General features: G+C 37.6%; 1 protein-coding gene across 2 annotated transcripts in view; it reads left to right on the plus strand.

Annotated features, from left to right (window-relative positions):
* The first annotated feature begins 1,222 nt into the window (after positions 1-1,222).
* LOC111513230 (serine palmitoyltransferase 2) overlaps positions 1,223-21,160 on the plus strand; it is a 31,073-nt gene continuing 11,135 nt past the window's right edge. For both annotated transcript variants that reach the window (XM_074174399.1, XM_023169398.2), the window contains exons 1-5: positions 1,223-1,437; positions 14,995-15,353; positions 18,089-18,453; positions 18,769-19,106; positions 20,692-20,954. In XM_074174399.1, coding sequence (XP_074030500.1) covers positions 1,237-1,437; positions 14,995-15,353; positions 18,089-18,453; positions 18,769-19,106; positions 20,692-20,954 — 1,526 coding nt within the window. In that variant the 5' untranslated portion in view covers positions 1,223-1,236. The remainder of the gene's footprint in view (positions 1,438-14,994; positions 15,354-18,088; positions 18,454-18,768; positions 19,107-20,691; positions 20,955-21,160) is intronic.

Raw genomic sequence — 21,160 nt, forward strand, 5'->3', positions numbered from 1 at the left:
GAAGACTGCAGTTTTGTGAGATCATGTCTGATCGCATAACCCAAAATCTCGGTTACATCTGATCTTTGTTATGAATCTCTATATGCATTTCATCGAGTGGGTTATAATGAAGCATTTGAGTACTGAAAATTCTTCCGATCTTGTTCAATTTTTGACAAACAGAAATTTATATATATTGACAAAATAAGGGTGGGACCACCCTCTTAGTATTAATCAATATGAATGGTATTCCATTGTTGTTTCCTATATGTTCTTATAATAGATTTTCGTGGATTTCGATTTTCTCGCCAGAAATTGACCGAGTAAAAATTTTATATAGGGGGTTGAACCTCCTTTCAGTCTATCAACTATAATGAATCAACATGTGCATTCTATGTCAGTCTCGTCATGTTTGTGGTAGATAGATATCAGTTACCAGTGACATTGTAATTACTTGTAGAAATAGGGGTGAGATCACCCTTTCTAGGTTCAAACAGCCTGGTTACCTCTCAATTTTCACTAAAGCTGTCATTTTGCATTAATTTGTGTTTTAAATCCAAGTATATCTCGACAATTGTTTGCCAAACTCTTTTTTGAAGGTATTTCTATTAACGGTAGCGACTCGCCTTTTTAGGGTAATCTTTGATATGAATACCAATATGCGTAATATAATCATGCATTTCTACATCCAAAATTAATTGTGAAGTAGACATATTTCGAGAAACTATCATTATGAGCATTATTCATCTGGTCAACTGTAAAACTGAAGGAATCGGATTTAAATCTAAAGCTAACTTCAGCCACATTACGTAAAGGCCTTTTTCATTTACACGCAATTAGGATACAACTCTTGAATCATATCTTGGAAAAAAATTGTTTATTACATTGAACAGGAATAACTATCAATTACAAAATGATTATGTTGTCCGTTTTTTGAACTTTGAGTAAGTTTTCTCATCAACAGTAATTTATTTCCGCCTCATCATAATATTTCTACGTTTGAATATCATCTGAAGATGATCAATTATATTTGCACGACTCGTTCATTTTCTCCTTTTGTTGAGGAATCTGTTTTTTCCCCTACGGCAATACGTACCTGTTCCATTTTTGTTTGTATCAGTAATTCTTTTTCGGAAATTCTACTGACCTCGTCCATGGCATGAATGAAATTGAGGACACATGCGCACATTTATGTTGCAGGTGGATTATTACAAATGATTGCTTTTTATTTTTTCCTTTGAAACATAGGTACGATATATGATCAGTACCGGCGAACCTTCGCTTGTTGACGGGTCTTCTGTTTTTATGCAACTTGAGAACCGGTGTTTTTCGTATATCGATATCGACAACAGCAAATTAGGCATGTCTACGACTTTAAATCATGTTGAAATAACATCAGGTTATGAAGTTATTGGAAATGAACCCTTGAATTCAGTTAGTTCTGAAGAAGGATTTCAAGTAAGTGATTGCTTAGGGCCAAGTTCAATGATTACGACTGGAAAATTATTCTGAGAATATCACAGCAGACGTTTCTGGTGTTCGAATTACACCATAATAGTCTACTCCACAAGTACCATTTCACATAATTTCAGTTCGCCTACTTTGAAAATGATTCAGGTGTCATTCGATTCGTAATTTCATTCAGAGTAATTTACTATTCGAGCCAAGTTTTGCTAACGAATACTTGAAAAGTTGTAAACAATTTAATAAGAAGTGGATCAGTTTTTGTATACACATCAAAAGCTATTGTAGATTGTGTGAAAGCCGGGGTTTTTGACCGCGGTCTGCAAGACGTTACGTCTACTACTGCGGTAGACGCCACCAAAGGTGATGTGGTAACGATTGGTGGCCGAGTTGGTACTCAAGTTGTTGTTACCCTTCCGAACGCGGTAACTACGATGATGTTATTTGACTCTGGTTTTATATTATCATTAGTGCAATTGGCTTGATTCTATTTAATTGAATTACCTGACCTTGTTCGTGTACCTTTGAGGACAGGTAGCCAGAATCAGATAGTGTGAGTGCTTTCTTTGTTGAGGAACGTTAAACTACAGCTGATTTGTCGGTTTGTCCGAGTCGACAATTTATCTTGTGTTCAGAGAGACGGGTACACACACTTCTTTTCGTGGTTCCAATGTAGACCGACCCACAGCTACAAAGATTCCGGTATGCACCAGGTGTTGAGGTTCTTAGCTGACCTCAGGCTTTTGTCTCATAGTTTTTGTCGACCGAAATATTGGTTTCACGTAGTGTTTCTATAAGATTCTCCCAATCCTGTCTGTAACATTTTTAACATAGGAAAGGAAAGCTTTTCCTTTGACCTTTCCATCTGAGAATATTGTGTATTTCATCAGTTCGGACTTTCATTGTCTAATATAATATAAATTGATTTGAATTCCCTGAAAGAATCTGTGAACAATTAAAAAGATCAACCGAAAAATAACAAAAAATAACAATTTTATTAATCAAAAAACTGAAATTACAAGGAAATAACATGCAAGCAACAATCAAAATAATAAAAAATTTAAATATTGATACAAGCTGAAAATTAAAAAATATTATCAACAAAAAATGAAAAATTTAAATTAAAAGATTCCAAACCAAGTAACGTCACGACGTTTCGCGGAGTTTGTCGTTTTCCGCTTGATTAAAGGTTTCCATATATTACGTATCTCTACGCTAGCTTGACTAAATGAGTTGTTGGACAACATATACGCGGCTTCTTTGAATTTTCTCCTTTTTTTTCCTCTTTGTGGATGATTTCAGCTTGAGCCCACTTGATGTTATGTTTATGAGTCTGAACACGCTCTGCTATTTCCGATTTGCTGGTTTCTCCTCACTGTGTGTGTTTGTTCTGCTCAGTAATGCGCACTCGCAGGGTATCCGGTAAATGCAATTCTTGGAATCGCAATCCGCGTTTGGTGGCCTGGTTTTCGTGAGGCTGCTACGGATAGTGTTCCCAGATCTGAAACAGGTCCTGATGTTATACTTAGACCCAATCCTTCTTAACCTATCTGATTATCCTCTGATGTAGGGAAGTACAAGTACTGGTTGGTGAGGCTTCTCTTCCTTATGGAGCTCTTGCTGTCTTCTAGCTAAAACCTGTTCTATCATCACTCTGGAGTAACCCTTCCGTTGAAGGTCATTTTTGAGGGTGCCTAGTTTCTTCTCGAGACCTTCCTTTGTATTACAGAGCCCGAAAGCTCGGTCTAGTAGAGTCGATTGATGGTGGTTGGATTCCTGGTTCAGATACTGTCCCGTGTGAGTGGGTTTTCGGTATACAGATGTTTACCATTTAGTGTTGGTCCTTTTCACCAATACGTCTAAGAAAGGCAATTCGTTGTGGACTTTCTTTCCATTGTGAGGGTGATGGAGGGACTTACGTTGTTGAGGGACTTACGGGGGACTTACGAGGCTTCTTGTGGACTTCTTCAATAGCCAGAAAGGAAAATACACGAAGATCGTAAGAGACCCTACTGCATCAATTGAAAGAAAATTGTACCAGACTTTGAAAAAACACCAAGTCTATTTTTCGGAAAAAGAGAGATCGTCAATAACACCGCACCCCAGTTAGCCCTTTCACTTGTATAGACTACCCAAAATCCACAATTTTTTTATTTTTTTGGTTGTTGCTTATATGTTATTTCTGTGTAATTTCAATTTATATTATATTAGAAAATGGAAGTCCGAACTGATGAAATACACCACGAAACATTGTCAACCACCTTCAAACAAACGTGAGAATATTGTGCTGTGACATTTTTCTCAGAGAGGCTGTCACAGGCAAAAAAATCCGTGAATATGTCTGCATCTTTGATACCTGAGAATACTCTCCAGATAGAATGAAGGGGTTCAGGTATTGGAAGCGAACTATTTTGCCCCCTAGTATGTTTTACTGTAAAAATGGGTTGATCCATCGCTAGTGGCGGGCAGTGTATATCACTTTGGCCAACCTCATTTAGGTGGTAGGTGCATTTAGAGCATTTACATCAGTCCTGAGAGTTTCATCATCCTACCTCGATTATTAATGAAGATACGGGGGTGTTTCCATGAGAAGTGAGACACACTGTATACAGGGTGTTTCTTAACTACGGTACGAAACGTCAGAGGGTGATATATTAGGTCGTTTTATATAAACATATGTCCGGAGTTGCTTTGTTTCTGAGATACAGGGCCTTGAAGTTAAAAAACCATTGTTAAAAACCAAGTTAAAAAAAAATTGATGCCTCTTTGCATATCAGGAACACCTGTTTTGAAGAGTAGCTATACTTGATGATATTTTGTTAGAAGAAGTGCCGGTACTTGTAAGAGGCAACATGTGGTTTTTGCACGACGGGGCTCCAGTTCATTTTAGCGTTCTTGCTTGTCAGCATCTCGACATCACCTACTCTAATCGCTGGATTAGACGTGCAGGACTTCCAAATTGGCCAGCTCGCAGTCCTGATGTGAATATTCTAAATTTATATTTATGGATTCATCTAAAGGCTCTTGTTTATAAAACTCCTGTACTAGATGTAAATAACTTGAGAAATCGAATAATTGACAAATACAATGTCAAAAGGAATATTCCAGGTATCTTTGAACATGTCAGTCAATGACAAATCGATTGCAGTCGTGTATTTCATGAGAATGCTCATTTACTCAAGGTCGAAATTGTTCATTATTTAGTTCTGATTTTCGTTTTATGTTGTTCATGAATAGTTTTTAAAAGTGATTTTTTTCTCCAAAAGGAACTTTGATATGAAGAAATCACAAGCGACGAAAATTTGTGTATGTCCAGTTGCCTAATCTAAAAAAGTAAATAACTACAAAAAAGGCGGTGACGTTTTTTTCCAATAGTGTTGACTGTGGTGACCACTGGCACGCCACTGGACCTAATAATTTCAATATATATATATATATATATATATATATATATATATATATATATATATATATGTATATATACAACACTTGGTTGCAAGAAAGGGGTCAAACAAGCAAGCGGCCCAAGCAGGGGCCAACCGCGATTTCGTGTCATCGTTGGCCCCTTTCTTGCAACCAAGTGTTGTTTATCCTTTACACTTGGCTGTACCGTACTGACGAAGGCTAAATAGCCAGAAACACGTGTCTACGGTTTGCCCACCTTCCTATGAGTGCTTTGTCCAATAACCTTTTTTCCATCGATAATACCATCTCACTCAATATCCCTCTATCTATATATATACCTCTCGAAGCGAAGCAGTAACTCGTCTTGATAATGCCATCTGAGATGATGGCGAAACGTTGAACGTTGAAAAAACCAGACATCACCAGAAGATGGCAAATGAGACTTTGCCGAAACGTTGTGAAAATAATCCTTATGGGGAGAAAATACACAGAACACGGAGCGAAACCCGAGAAAACAGCTCATCATATATATATATATATATATATATATATATATATATATATATATATATATATATATATATATATATATATATATATATATATATATATATATCCGTTATATATATATATATATATATATATATATATATATATATATATATATATATATATAACAGAATATTTAGTGACTGGATTAACTTTAAATCGGTTTAATTCGTATATATATATATATACAATATATATATATATATATATATATATATATATATATATATATATATATATATATATATATATATATATATATTTAGCCCGATATATATATATATATATATATATATATATTTAGCCCGATATATATATATATATATATATATATATATATATATATATATATATATATATATATATATATATATATATATATATATCGGGCTAAATAAGCGCCTTATTACTTCAAATAACTGTAGCAACTTTCAACCTAATCGGTGTGAGGAGATGTTTTATGATATTTTATAAATACAGTTTTTTTTAAAACTACATCACCCTGTATTTCAGAAACGAAGCAACCCCGAACATATGTTCATGGGTACTTTCTTTTAACGACCTAACGAATCACCCTCTGAAGTTTCGTACCGTAGCTAGGAAACACCCTGTATATATTTATTATTATTACAAATAATATCAAAAATGGTGAATGAAGATATTATTATTATTTTGCGCTGGTCAGGCCCTATCCCCACACCGTGAGGTAAGTGATCATTGGGTCCGAGAATCATGTGCCCTGAGTAAGCGCAGTTAGCAAAGAATGACAGCCTTCAGCATCTGTCCGGCTAAAATTTCTGCCTCAGTGCGGCAACCCGGTATGATTTTAAGATTCGAAAGTAGATAGGGCATCATTCCACCAAGGACTCCAATAATAAGAACAACCATCTTGGCAGAGTGATCCGGATTGAGTCTGCGGAGTTCGAAGATATTTTATCCGTTTTTCCTCCTCTTTTCGGACGATATTCGTCTCGACAGGAGCTGAAAACTCCACGACAAATATCGTTTTGCTATGGTGGTCGAGAAGGCTTATTAGATTGTATAAGCTCGAGCGTGGGAAACGAACAGTTGCAATAAATTTGGAACTTCTCGTTCCCCTCAACGGATTCAATATTCCCCAGAGCGTAGGGCAACACCGGTGTCTCGTCAATACCGTAAGATTGCCGTATATGGTAATATTGCACTCTTAGGGCCGCATTATGTCTATGGATATGGGCCGAGATCGCATATGCTGGACATAATAATAATAATAATAACATTTATTTTCCTTTTGACATCTAGAATGTATAGGAATAGTCATTAATAAAATACAATAAAATAAAGTGGTTACAAAACGAAACAAAATACCGCGAAAACTGGGTGTCACAATAAAAGTGCATGAAAATACATTAAACAAGCACAAATTAATCAAAAATTATCTTTGAAATACTCATCTAGTGAGTTAAAAGATGTCTCCAGTAGGAAGTCATTTAAAGCTTTTTTGAAGCAAAATAATGTCTTTGTTGCTTTTATAATTTCAGGAAGATGGTTATATATCCTAGGTCCAATACAATTAGGAGAATTTGAAGTAATATTGAGTCTCGCATATAGAACGTGAATATCATTTTTTTGCCTTGTGTTCAATGTATGAATGTTGTAATTTTTGAAAAATTTGTCAATATTCATAAATATATAGACGCATACTTCAAGAATATATAAGCTTGCTAGAGGTAAAATTTTATAAGAAGGGAATGATACATGAATGATAATAGGAAACTCCTGCCATTAGTCTCAAAATTTTCTTTTGACTAATGAAAACATCTCGTGCATGGATAGTATTACCCCACAGACACAACCCATACCTCAGTCGTGAATTTACTTGAGCGTGATAGACACTTGTCAACTTATTTTGTTTCAGTACCTCTTTTCAATTCCTAAAAAAAATGGTATGCTATCTAACTTTGACACTAATTGTTCACAATGAGATTTCCAGCTAAGAAATTCATCAACATATACACCTAAAAATTCCACGGTTTCTGCAGTACTGCCCTTCGGTTCATTATCAGATGTAAAAGTGAGTTTGCTGAAACGTTTTTCGCCTAGTATGAAACCTTACTATTTGTGTTTTCGACTGGTTGAAATATAGGTCATTACCATTATAGTGAGCAATTAACTTTTCCATATATACATTGCAATTTTCTTCAAGACGGTCATCATCAAAATCTGATAGAAATAACGCAAAATCGTCAGCGTATGCTGTGTACATTTCATTCCTTTATGCTCATAGCAAGTGCATTGGGGTCTCGGGCGCCTTGCGGCAGGTCCTGCACCTTGTGTCAGGAACCTCTATACTCATCACGCGACTGCGGTAGACTAAGGTGTTGAAGACACCATCCTGGCAAGCCATGATGAACCCCTCAGTTTCCGACATCAGCCCACTCGACCTGAGAAAAGCGAACGTCAGGCGCTTTGATAAGCCAAGGTCTCCAATGTTATTGAATAAGACCCCATGCATTGGCTTATCCTTGTGTCTCCGCAGAAGTAAGGTGATCTCTGCGGCTTTTATCTGAGCTTTTTACTGAACGGGTTCCAACTCGGTGACAGAGTTGTAGTCACCTCGTTCAGAGTCGAAAACTATACCGAGTTCATCAGCTGCTCGGGCAGCTGCCCCAAGGAGAAAAGCTCCAATTCCTGCTCTCTCATCGTCACGGACCATGCAGAGAAGGGGATCCGAACTCCTGACGACTTTACAGGCTGTATCCAGTACCATTCTGTCATGTAGACACTCCAAACTCAAAAGTCCACGGCCTCCCTGTTGTCGGGGGAAGTACAACCGTGGAACGGACGATTTGGGATGCAAACTCCTATAGAGATGCATCATTTTTCGGGTCTTTACGTAGAGTTGATACAGCTCCTCCCGAGTCCACTTCACTACTCCAAACGAGTAGAGTAAGATTGGAACGGCAAGCATATTTGTTGCAGCAACTTTGTTCTTCCCCGACAGTTCCGATGACCAGATTCGTCGAAGAATATTATTATTATTATTATTATTATTATCATTATTATTATTCCATACTTAAGCATTTTCTATTCTTTGAAACGCGAACATTTAGAATAGAGCGTGCACGAGCTATCATGAAAAATTGAAAAGCAACCGCCAATGGAAATAGTCACAGTCTTGTTATGATTCTCGCTGAGCGTTAATTCGTTTCAAAATATTGTTTGCTATTTATGTGACCTGGCACCAACCTTCTTCTGCACTCTAGACCTGGAAGAACATGTTTGGAAAAACCACCGTGAGTGGTTAAAGATCGTGAATTTCAACCAATTCGGATGAAATCATTTGATTTATTTTTTATATTGCGAGACGCAATTATAAAACAGGTAAACATAAAAAAGCTTTGTTAAAGGTCATCAGCCTCCTACTAATTTCAAGGACAAGAGTAAGAGAACTGCCCGATCTTTTTCTGTATAAAGAAGGTAACAATTCAAAAACTCTACTTGCTAATAATCTTTCTTTCAGAAAATAGTATATAATATCGGAAAGATAGGTACGTCAGAATTTTTTCAAATAGGAAATTTTCAAGAAACACTTTTAGCCCTGGTGGTTTCCAAATTGAAAGAGGGCCCAGCAAGTGGAACATCAGCTTGATGGGGGAATGATTCTCAGATCAACTATGATTTAGAAAAAGTATTGTACTCATAAAAAGTAGAATGGGTGTGCTGAATTTAAATGTTTTCAATGAATTGCATTCAATCAATGTATTTTTCATAATAATAATGATGAGTTGTTCTGATTACTGGAGTTCCTGATGGAATAATGTCCTCTCTACTCTCGAATTTTAAAATCATACCGGCTTGCCGCACTAAGGCAGCAATCTTAGCCGGACAAATGCAGAAAGCTGGCATTCTTGACTCACTACGCTTGCTCAAGGCACATGATTTTATCAAACCTAATGATCACCCACCCAACTTCTTAACGAAGCCGATTATTTTGTATGGTAAGCGGTCATTCAGGTCAGATGGTAAGAGCACGGCTCTGCTGAACTCCATAAACCTGATTCGGTCCCCAGCGGGGCAGGCACAAAGTATGTGCTTTGCTGTTTCATCATTTTCCAAACCGAGGCGACACGCACTGTCTTCCAACAGTCCGAGTGTCTGCATATGATGATTCAAATGACAGTGACCTGTAAGATGACCAGTTAGACATCGTAATTCATCCCTACTGTAGTCCAACAACTGTTTGGTATCACGCTTCGAAGGGTGAATAAAAATCTTGGAGTGATCTAATCCTGGAAGACTCTGCCAGAAGTCCATAAATCTTCTTGCCATCGAGGTGTTCAAGCTTTGTTTGGCAAAGCCAGGTTCTGGTCCGATGAAGCTGCTTGCAGCACCCTCCTTTACAAGGGGGTCAGTAGCCTCATTGCTTTCCAGGCCAGTATGGCCAGGAATCCAGACCAATACACATAAAAGAGAACAAATGCACAGAAAAACTACAGAAGCAGTTCAGACTGCTTGTACGTGATAAGATAAAAGTGACACATCCTAGTAAGGACATAATAATATTTGGGTTTTTCAATGAAGTCAATTTCACAATTCGGTGAAATGACACTCAGGGCGCAGATTTTCCCCTTTTTTTCTACTTTTTTAATACTCATTTGGAATTTATAATTTTGCTAAACATATCACGTCCCATCTTGAGAATCTAGTCAGCTAAACAATGTTTGTATTTCCTATATTTTCCAACATTCTGAGTCTCACGAGGTACGTACTCAATATGGGATATTTCATTAAGCGCTTCCTATCTTTAAATTTAAATAAAATAAAGTGTCTGTGAGATATCATCGAGATTTTCTATTCGTTCGAAAGGCCAATTGGTGCCATCATGTGTGGAATATAACATTGTTCAAATGTCCGCCACGCTTTCTCTGGGTGGAGCGCATCTGAAACGATCAATTTTCATTACTCTGGCGCATCAATCAGGCTGAATTTGACAGATTGCATGGGTTATGTTGGCGTATCTGTTGAAACTACGTGTTGTTGGTGTCCAATCGTCCAACCCAATCCAACAGTACAAAAATACCAAAAATATTTTTGACCTACTATAATTGAAAATGAAAAAGAAATGATGAATGCCAGCAACCGAAACTCATGGCCTTCTCGATCCAGGTTTACTGAAACCTGGTATATTAGCGAAGCTACAGTATCATTCATTAACGCTTCCTATCATCGAAATTTTTCATTCGTTTGAAAAACCTATTGCTTACACCTGCGATTTGAAAAAACCCCACGAGAAAAAGTCTAACGGGATCACCTCCACGTGATATGTCCATACCCTCAAATCTTTCGTGCAGAATATTTAGTGTGGCATAAGCTCTGTGGAGCGTAGCTCCGTCCTGTTGAAACCACATGTCGTTGGTGTCCAGATCATCCAATTCAGACCAAAAGAAGTTGATTATCATAGACTTTTAGTGCTCACCATTGACAGTGATGGCCTGGCCAACATCGTTCTCAAAGGAATATGGACCGATGACGCAACCAGCCCAAAGTCCACACCAAATAGTGATTTTTTCGGGATGCATTCGACGCTCTTGAATCTCATGTGGTTTGGTATCGTCCCAAATTCGACAATTTTGCTTGTTCAGGTACCCAATCTTCCAGAAACGGGCCTCTTCGCTGAGGATCATTTTTCGATGAAAATACGGCCAGTTGCCAACTGCTCCAAAGCTCATTCAGCAAACACACATACGTAATCCAGTCATTTAAGCTTAAATTAGGTAAGAATCTCGGAATTCGAGATACCCAGCTGTAAGTCTGTAAATACTTGTATATTGACACCCTAAAAGTTGTCTCAAAACCTACATATGGTAGGGTGTAAGCAACTATTAAATTTCAAGGTCAAAGGTCACAAAAATCGGTTTTTTGCGCTTTTTTTGGAAATATCTCATTTCTTATGGGTTTTTTGCTATTTGTATTTATTATCAATATTGTAGTATACAAAATTCTCTACAAATTTTGTTTAAAAAAAATTTTTATACGGTGAACCGTTTTCGAGATAGAGGGCGGAGAGCGCGCGGTCACAGCATCACTTCAGGTCAACCGGTGCCTCCGGTCGAAAACGCGCCATATATAGTTGATGAACTATCGATAAATCAATGATTATAAATATTTGTCAATTTTTATTGCATTTTCTTCATGCATTCAATCTATATCTATTCAATATGGTCAGATATGGTCATCGAACAAAGTCTCATGAAATCCATGAAAACCGAAGGAGGAGTATCTCGTGGTCGAAGTACGAAAGAAAGTGTTTTGTGTAAATGGGTATATGCTATGTACGCCACAAATACTATTTGTGAGGAAATGGAGAAGTTCTGTAATATCTCCTTGGAGTCGACCGAGCAACACGTAGATTCCAGAGACTCAAGAGTGAAAAAAGACAATGCTGACGTAAATATACTATTTGATTGGTTTAAACTCCATGATCCTTTTCCAAATACTACGAAGTTAATATCGATAACTTCTGGAATTGTTGGAAATGAGCAAATTAACTGCCACAGAGCTTACGAAATTGGATTAGAGTCTATGAAGAAGATCACCGACTTATCATTTAATGAAATAAAGTTTAAACGCTCCGAAAAAGTAATGCCGCTTTCCAGTGTTGACAAATCTGTAAAAATAAATGATTATAAAGTTTCAGTGGATCCATTATTACTCTTACAAAGAATTACTGTCAGCAAACAATTTGAAAGTAATCTTGAAGAATATCTTCAATATGAATTGAGTCCGTATCCAACAGCTCTATTTGATAATGATGGCATGAGAAAAACAACAAAATCGTCATTGTATGACAACATGAGCCCAATTGATTTTGTTCTCAATGAAAATAATGTGACGTTCATTATTGATGGCGGATTTCTTCTTCATCATGTTGTATGGAGCAGAGAAGATACTTTTTCTATTATTTTTGATAAATACATGAATTATTTACAAAGACAGTTCCAAAATAATTGTTGTATTTGACGGATATTCAGACTACAGTTAGAACGTAAAAGCTATGGAGCAGCAGAGAAGACCTGCTGCACTTTCAAAAACGTAAGTTTGTTTCGATGAAACAATGGTTGTACCAGTTACTCAAGAAAAATTCTTATCAAATCGAAATAACAAAGATAAGTTCATTAATATGTTAATTGAAAAATTACAAGCTGCAAATATTACTACTAAACAAGCCAGAGATGATGCGGATGTTCTTATTGTTGAAACTGCAATTGAAGAATCAAAGTCTAAAAAAACTGCAGTTATAATAGGACAAGATATTGATTTACTTGTCATTTTAATTGGGCGTACACTGTCTTACGAACAAGAAATTTTCTTTAAAAAAGTTGGGAAAGGTAATGTAAAAACGGAGATATACTCGACTAAAAGTTTTGATGATTATCCTCATTCTAAAAAACATATTTTATTTCTGCACGCATTAAGTGGCTGTGACACAACTTCTGCGCTTTTTAAAAAGGAAAAAAAATCATTTTTAAAAGTTTTTGAGAAACTGACAAATTTGGATAAACTAGCTGCAGTATTTGAGGAAGAAAATTGTTCGGCCCAGAGATTATTAGAGAGTGGAACTCAAACCTTATTGGCAGTCTATAATGCTCCGAAATCTGTGAAAAGTCTCGATCATCTTCGTTATATGCATTACGTCAAGTCTACAAAACTTAATAAACCTGTGCAGCTTTCAAATATTCCACCAACAAGTGCAGCTGCTCATCAACATTTCAACCGTGTATATTATCAAGTTCAAACTTGGTTAGGACATGATTTGGAACATCAGGTATGGGGTTGGGCAAAGCGAAACGATTTTCTGGAGCCTATCATGACAATTTTACCACCTGCTCCAAAAGATTTGCTAAATACAATTTTCTGCAACTGCAAGAGTGGGGGCTTGCAATGCTCTTTAGCTTGTGGCCAATGTAATGGGCAAGCTTGTCTCAATGCTCTACCATATAAGAGCGACATTAACGAAGATGGAACCTTTGACCCCGAAATCATGGAAGAACTTGAGACAAATGTCGTTGAAGACGATAATGAAGACCAGTTTGAAATTTACCAGCAGCCAGAAGACGACGATGAAGAGGAAGAAGATGATTAAAATTATAAATTGTAATTTTTGTACCCTTTATTCCATTTCTTTACTTTCAATAAAAATAAATGTATTCAATGATATTTTTTAATAAAGAGATTAATTCATAATTTTTTTTTCATCATGTAAGAAGTTATAAATAATAATTAGGTTAAAATTCAAATATAATTCCTATATTTTCATTAACAATTATGCAATTAATAGAGTGCTCTCCGCCCTCTATCTCGAAAACGGTTCACCGTATAAAAATTTTTTTTCAACAGAATTTGTAGAGAATTTTGTATTCTACAATATTGATGATAAATACAAATAGCAAAAAACCCATAGAAAATGAGATATTTCCAAAAAAAGCGCAAAAAAACCGATTTTTGTGAACTTTGACCTTGAAATTTAATAGTTGCTTACACCCTACCATATGTTGGTTTTGAGACAACTTTTAGGGTGTCAATATACAAGTATTTACAGACTTACAGCTGGGTATCTCGAATTCCGAGGTGAACTTACTATAATGACTGGACTATACGGGTGTTGGTCGTCGATCGTTTAATGACCCAGTGGACTCAAATTCACCCACCATCTTGCGAGTAGTTCTCTCACAATTATGTCGATCTCAAAATGGGCAAAGCTTACAGTACGTTCTCCGAACAGAACACTCATTTTGATAAAACATTTTATCATTTTCACGCGTTATTGAATGCTATATCAGTCCATCGATTTGTCAAAACAGACTGAATAAATGACAACTAATTTGACAGATGTACCTTCAACAAGATGTCCCTTATCAATTGTCAAAGTTTGGAAGTCCCTGTTGGAAGACCGTATATATTCTAGGTGCCAGGTAACTGACATTTTTCTCTCAGATATCAGGTAGATCAGTTCATCTGTATCTGTAGAGTAGGAAGGGTGAGTGTAAGCCCACGCACTTAGGCCACATGTGACCCATTGTACATCCTCCCGAGGAGTTGTCTTAGGTCGTCGTCCATCCTGTCCTTTCCAAGAAGGTGGACAGGTCGCTGGGAGACATCTCCTTTATATCGGCAGGTGTAGGCCAAGACTCGCCCGAACACACACTCTCTTATTGACGATAACTCCGGATACTCGCATAGGACATGCCTGACAGTTTCATCTTCCTGTTCACACATCCTGCATAGAGGTGTGTCCACTAGCCCCATATTATGTAGGTGTTTCCTTAGCTGACAGTTGGATCAGTTCATATTCACGGAAAACGGAAAAACAAATTCTAAACAGATCTTTTTTTAATAGATATTCAGTTCATCATTGAAAATTTGAAAACGTCTTCACAGTGGTGGTGAGGTGAATGTGCTAATTATCGGCACTTTCAATTCAGCTTTGATTAGTTAGGTTTTTGGAAGTCTTACAACCATCATTATTTGTCAGCACAAATCACTCCATCTCTTAGAATGTATTTTTTGCATACACTCCAGAGTTTCGAACATTGATTGATTTTTGTATGATTCCAGAAAATTATTACAAGCCATGGTGACGAAAACTCCCATGAATCAGGCACGAAAAATCCCAACATGCTTGAAATCAAGGAACCCTTCGAATCACCAACGTTGATGGTACTTTTTCTAACTCAAATCAGTTTTTATATTCTCATGTTCCTAAGCTTCATGAATCAGACATTTTTTCCACCCAAAATCGTCGAAGAAAAAAATCGGGATGGCTACCAACCTCTTCTCGATAGATTTTCCATCTTTTACTCCAGATACGTTTTCAGAAGGATGAGAGATTGTTGCGATTATCCAATTTGTAGTGTGGCCGGCAACGAAATTGTAATAAAAGAACGCGTCACCAAGGATAATGGATGGTCCTTCGAGTGAGTATAATTTTATTTAATAATGATGATACACCAATTACTCAACCCCAATTATTCAACAACTGGTGGATCATTAGTAACACATTCCAGAAAGTCTTGTTCCTCGAAACGAAACGAATCCACATGTGGATTAACTGCCTTAACCTTTCTCGATTTCATATCATTTCTAGAAATATGTGGATTCGTTTTCCGATGGCATTCCAGGATACCTTCCCAAATTTCTCCTATCGCAGTTGTCGGTTGATTGGTCAAACCACCAACACTGACATAAAAACTTGACAAGTTGACTTGGGTACCACACCAATAGGTGGTTCCACTTATTTCTCGCTTGCGTTCACACAGTTATTTTTATTAAGTACTTTTCTTGGTTATTTTTGTCTTAACATCCATCAGTCATGTACCCATTGGTCCATCTCAAGGCCAATGATCAGCCAAAAGGGTAGGGGAGCTGGTCTCCAAATCCTGAATGAAATCAAGATGATCGTCAGCGTTTTGTCTTCAATCGAGGACCGCCTGCCCGGTACTAACGATGCCCAATAGGTTGAAACAGCTATCTACCGGTGGCTCTTAATTTGAAATCGATATGGGAATGATCAGAAAAGTATTTATCTATTTAACTTTTGATTTTCATAGAATTATTTTCCAGCAGCTTGACTGCATCAACCTCAGATTTATAGTGGGAAATAACTTGCGTCAAAGATTTTGCACAGGTGCCTAATGATTTTACTTCAACTCTCTGCGCGGCATTTTTTTCGTTGAGTATCTGCCACACGTATCTAAAAAGTCGTAGGTCTGCATGGGAAGAAAGGGGCAACCTTGAGCATGTCATAATATATATATATATATATATATATATATATATATATATATATATATATATATATATATATATTATTATATATATATATATATATATATATATATATATATATATATATATATATATATATATATATATATATATATATATATGAAAGTTATTGAGTGTCTTGATATAGAAGATATAGAAACAGAAGTTAATATCGGACATAGCACTCAAGAAAGTGGCAAACCATAGACACGTGTTTCGGTCTTTTGGCCCATCATCAGTATGGTGCAGCCAAGTGTAAGGATGGGCAACACTTGGTTACCAAAAGATAGAAATACAAATGCACGGAGCCACCAACAGGAGCCAACCGCACATTTGTGGTTTCAGTTGATAGATCTTGTGTTTACAAGAAAACTATCAAAATCACCACGGAGGCAGCTATAGCTACCTGCGTGACATCCGGGTCCAGGCAATTATACGAATATGAAAGTTGTTGAGTGTCTTGATATAGAAACAGAAGTTAATATCGGACATAGCACTCAAGAAAGTGGCAAACCATAGACACGTGTTTCGGGCTTTTGACCCATCATCAGTATGGTGCAGCCAAGTGTAAGGATGGGTAACACTTGGTTACCAAAAGATAGAAATACAAATGCACGGAGCCACCAACAGGAGCCAACCGCACATTTGTGGTTTCAGTTGATAGATCTTGAAACTGAAACTGAACATATATATTTATATTAAATTATTTTCCAGCAGCTTGACTGCATTAACCTTTCTAGATTTCATATCATTTCTAGAAACATGTGGATTCGTTTTCCGATGGCATTTCAGGTTAGCTTCTCAAATTTCTGCTACCGCAGTTGTCGGTTGATTGATCAAACCACCAACACTGACATAAAAACTTGGCAAGTTGACTTGGGTGTCACACCAATAGGTGGTTCCACTTATGTTTCGCTTGCGTTTACGCAGCTATTTTTATCAAGTGCTTTATTGGTTTTTTCTCATTTTGTCTTCAATCGAGGACCGCCTGCCCGGTACCGATGATGCCCAATAGACTGAAACAGCTGTCTACCGGTGGCTCTTAAATTGAAATCAATATGGGAATGATCAAAAAGTACTTATCTTTTAATTTTGATCTGTGTTTTTTGTTATTATCCTCACTGGGATTGATCTCATGACGTTCCGATCTTCGGAATCACACTCACCAGAAGAAGGCACCTGTGTCCCTTTGTAGCTCTGCCCTGGGGCCCACTTAGGGCTTTGCCTCATCTTCACATGGGCCCCTTATGGCTACCCCTGAGTGCCTTTGTCAACGCACCAAATTGTCACATGGTTCCAGTGACCACGAGCGCCGGCGGTTCAAAATTTCATGAGGGAATTAAAATTAAAAAATATCGGAGAATTGAACGCAGGTCGTCGGAGTGTTAGGCTTTGTCCTTAGCTTCGAAACCAACGTGAGATCTTGGACGTAAATGTGAACTGATGATAGTGATGTGACCAGCGGTGGCTACTGGAACCACGTGACTATTTGGTGCGCTGACAAATGGGCTCAGAGGCAAAGTCATGAGGGGCCCAATTGAAAGAGTGGCGAAGCCCTGAGGAACTCAAGTGAAGGAGGGCCAGAGGCGAAGCCATAAAGGGGCACAAGTGAAGGGGGCGGAGCGTGCTCTATAGTGGATATTACCCTACTCGTTGGCTATCACCGGTGAAAGTGGCAATCCTATTAGCAGTTCCTCGTCCATCAGCTGAAAATAGTAATTACGGACATAACATCACCGTGATTTCACATTTTTTTCTTCACTAATCCCGTTCTGGTTTACAGAAAACTTTTTCAGACAAAACAGATCTGTACCTCTGAAAATCAAAGACGTCAGTGTTTTCGACCAATAAAAAAGTGGCAACTGCATTTTATCTATGATTTCAGGTTTACCGGTTCGGAACGAAAATGTATCAATCTTGGCTCATACAATTATCTAGGATTCGCAGAAAAGTCAGGACCTTGCGCAGAAGCAGCGATCTCATCCGTTTATAAATACGGCATCAGCACTGGGAATTCTCGACAACGGTATGGCACTTGCGAACTCCACGACGAATTGGAAAGGTTGATGGCAGAGTTTCTTGGCGTCGAAGATGTTATCACGTTTGGCATGGGATTCGCAACCAACTCTCTCAACATTCCTACCCTCCTTTCACCTGGTAGTTTGGTTCTCAGTGACGAAAAAAACCACTCTAGTATTATTCTTGGCATTAGGTTAGGAGGCGTTACCGTTAGAGTATTCAAACATAACAGTGAGTATGTTTCCATTTGATGCACTTGAATGAGAACACCTTAGACGTAGGTTGTAATTGTGGCGTGGAAAGTCCTGATTGATCGGCGTTGCCACGCTTGATGGGAAACGTTCTGGTTTGTTAAAAGGGTATATGGTGTTGCACTGGCCTTGGTATTGGAAAATCCGTATATCCAACCAAGGCCAGTCCAGCAAACACATCACCAAGTCTTGCGTGACACATCACACCACCCATATACCCCTTCAACCAACCAAACAAAACGCTTCCCACTCAAATCCCTCTCTACAGTTTTCAAAAAAGAAACGTGTATTTCAGGTGTTGAACACCTAGAAAGACTTTTGAGGGAAGCTATCTACTATGGCCAACCCAACCAACCGGAGGGAGTATTCAAACCGTGGAAAAAAATAGTTATATTTGTGGAGGGGGTCTACAGTATGGATGGTTCAATCGTACGCCTCCCTGAAATGATAGCCCTGAAGAAAAAATATAAAGCATATCTTTATATTGATGAAGCTCACAGTATTGGTGCTCTGGGAAAAAAGGGCGTTGGTGTTGTCGATTATTTCCACTGTAATCCGAGAGATATCGATGTTTTTATGGGTACATATTCAAAAAGCTTCGGTTCATCAGGAGGATACATTGCTGGAACAAAGGTATATGTTACGTTTTATTGAGTAAAATTCTGACTTTAGTAGAAGTCACCGTTTTTTAATATGATCATATAGAGAGAGATTGATGTTCTAAATGAAGGTAAGTACAATCTATTAACAAGATTTTCATATATTTTTTGTCTGAGCAAGAGTATCATATTACCTTTTTGCACTGGATCGAGTTTATTAACATATATCACCAAAAGAATTTGAAGCTTTATAACTCCTATTTAATTATATGCGAGCGCTTTCGACAGCTGGTCTTGCTATCATCTTCAAGGTTCTACTCAAACTGAACGTTTCATCCTTTTGTGTTCTTTTATGCGATCAGAACGCCTTATTGCAGGTACTGCAGGTACTGTAGGTAAATTTGCCTGTATCAGGTAATATCCTTTGTGTTGGATTTTCTCTAGGAGTGTGTTTTGTTTTGTGTAGTGTATTGAATGTTAGGTCTTGTTGTGTTCTGATTTGTATTTGTTCCTCGATAAGTGAATTATGACTGTTAAATTTATGGATGTTTAAGTTTTCCCAGATGTCCATACGGTTTCCTTCATTGACTTGTTTTATGAGTTTTATGTTCTCTGGTGGGGGAAAGTTATGTTTGTTTTGTATAGCGTGTGTTGCGTGTCTATCCTCTATCTAGTATGTCCGCGTTCTATGCAACATTTTATTAATCCACGTCAGACCGAATGGGGTGCCGGTGTTGACAATAACTGCTTAGTCGTTCTTGGGATATTTAGGCACTCTTCTATCTTTCGTGCTATTGTCGGAAGGTTAGAAGTCAGACTGCCTCACAAAACAACTCATTACAACTATAACCGGGTTGGACCCGTTAGACGAGCTGCTCAGGCTGTTCAGCAAGTTTTAGAGACCTGAAGGGGCATATGGGTAGGTTTGTTGTTGTTGTCGTTTTTGGCGGCCTGGTGAGAAGCGACTTAGACGAAACTGTTGATGGATTCAGACTCCACCCATCTTAGAGAGCCCTCCAAAACGGAGGAAGGAATATTTGAAAAATATATGCAGTGACACCACTGAAGTCCGGCATCAAAATGGATTTTTTTATTAATTGAAATTTGACTTCGCAAATATGAAACAGTCTCGGATTACGGATCATGAATAGAATAGAACCCTAACTTATAATGACCTTGCAGCCCGAACCATTTTTTTTATGTAGACATTCCAAACTCTAAGCTTCACGGCCTCTCATTTGTCAGGGAATCTGAATGGTTTTCCGGGTTTTCTTCTTTCGGGTTTAGCTTCTTTATAATCCTGCAGCTTGCTCTTTTGAAAAGAACCGTTGTAAATTTGTCTATTTCGTCTTCCATACCTTAAGGCCTAATAGAGATCCTTTTCTCCAGAAGAATGAAGTACAATGTCACCCAGATCATACAAATGAGTGACATTGTGCATCGTACCACGCCTGTCGATGAGCAGGGTTCCCTTGCTTGCAGCGACCCCTCTTTTTGACCCTATATGCTCTTATATCCGTTCCAATACTGAATACTGATTATTTTTACATAATAAAGATTCCACTGATTCCACACAAACATAAAATAGTTGTCTTGAAAATCCATTACTTCCATTGCAGGAGTTAATTACATGTCTACGAGAAAAAAGCGTTGCTTCTCGACACGCATGGGCTATGCCCCCTCCACTCGCCTCACAGATTATATCAGTTTTGAAAATACTCATGGGTAAAGATGGTACAAATGAAGGACGGCAGAGAATTGAGAAGTTGGCAAGAAACACGAAATATTTCAAAAAGCGTCTTCGACAAATGGGACTCATTATATATGGAAACGAAGATTCGCCAGTAATTCCGATTTTGGCATTTCACTATTCAAAAATTGTGTAAGTAATTTGCATTTATTGACTATGTTCATTTGTCGTCGAGTTTGATGTATTTTCTTTAACTGGCCCCGCTCTTTTTTTTGAAGAAAATGATGTTACGTAAGATTTTCAGAAGTGTTCATGAACACAACTCAATCGTATAAGTACTTTTCAAAGTACGGGGTATTGAAAAGGAGATGTGCCCCCTAGTTTTTGAAACATAGTTT

Source organism: Leptinotarsa decemlineata, unplaced genomic scaffold (genome assembly GCF_025532065.1).
Source record: "Leptinotarsa decemlineata unplaced genomic scaffold, Ldec_3_MD MMD2_tig00000576_RagTag_RagTag, whole genome shotgun sequence".
NCBI classification, from domain to species: Eukaryota; Metazoa; Arthropoda; class Insecta; order Coleoptera; family Chrysomelidae; genus Leptinotarsa; species Leptinotarsa decemlineata.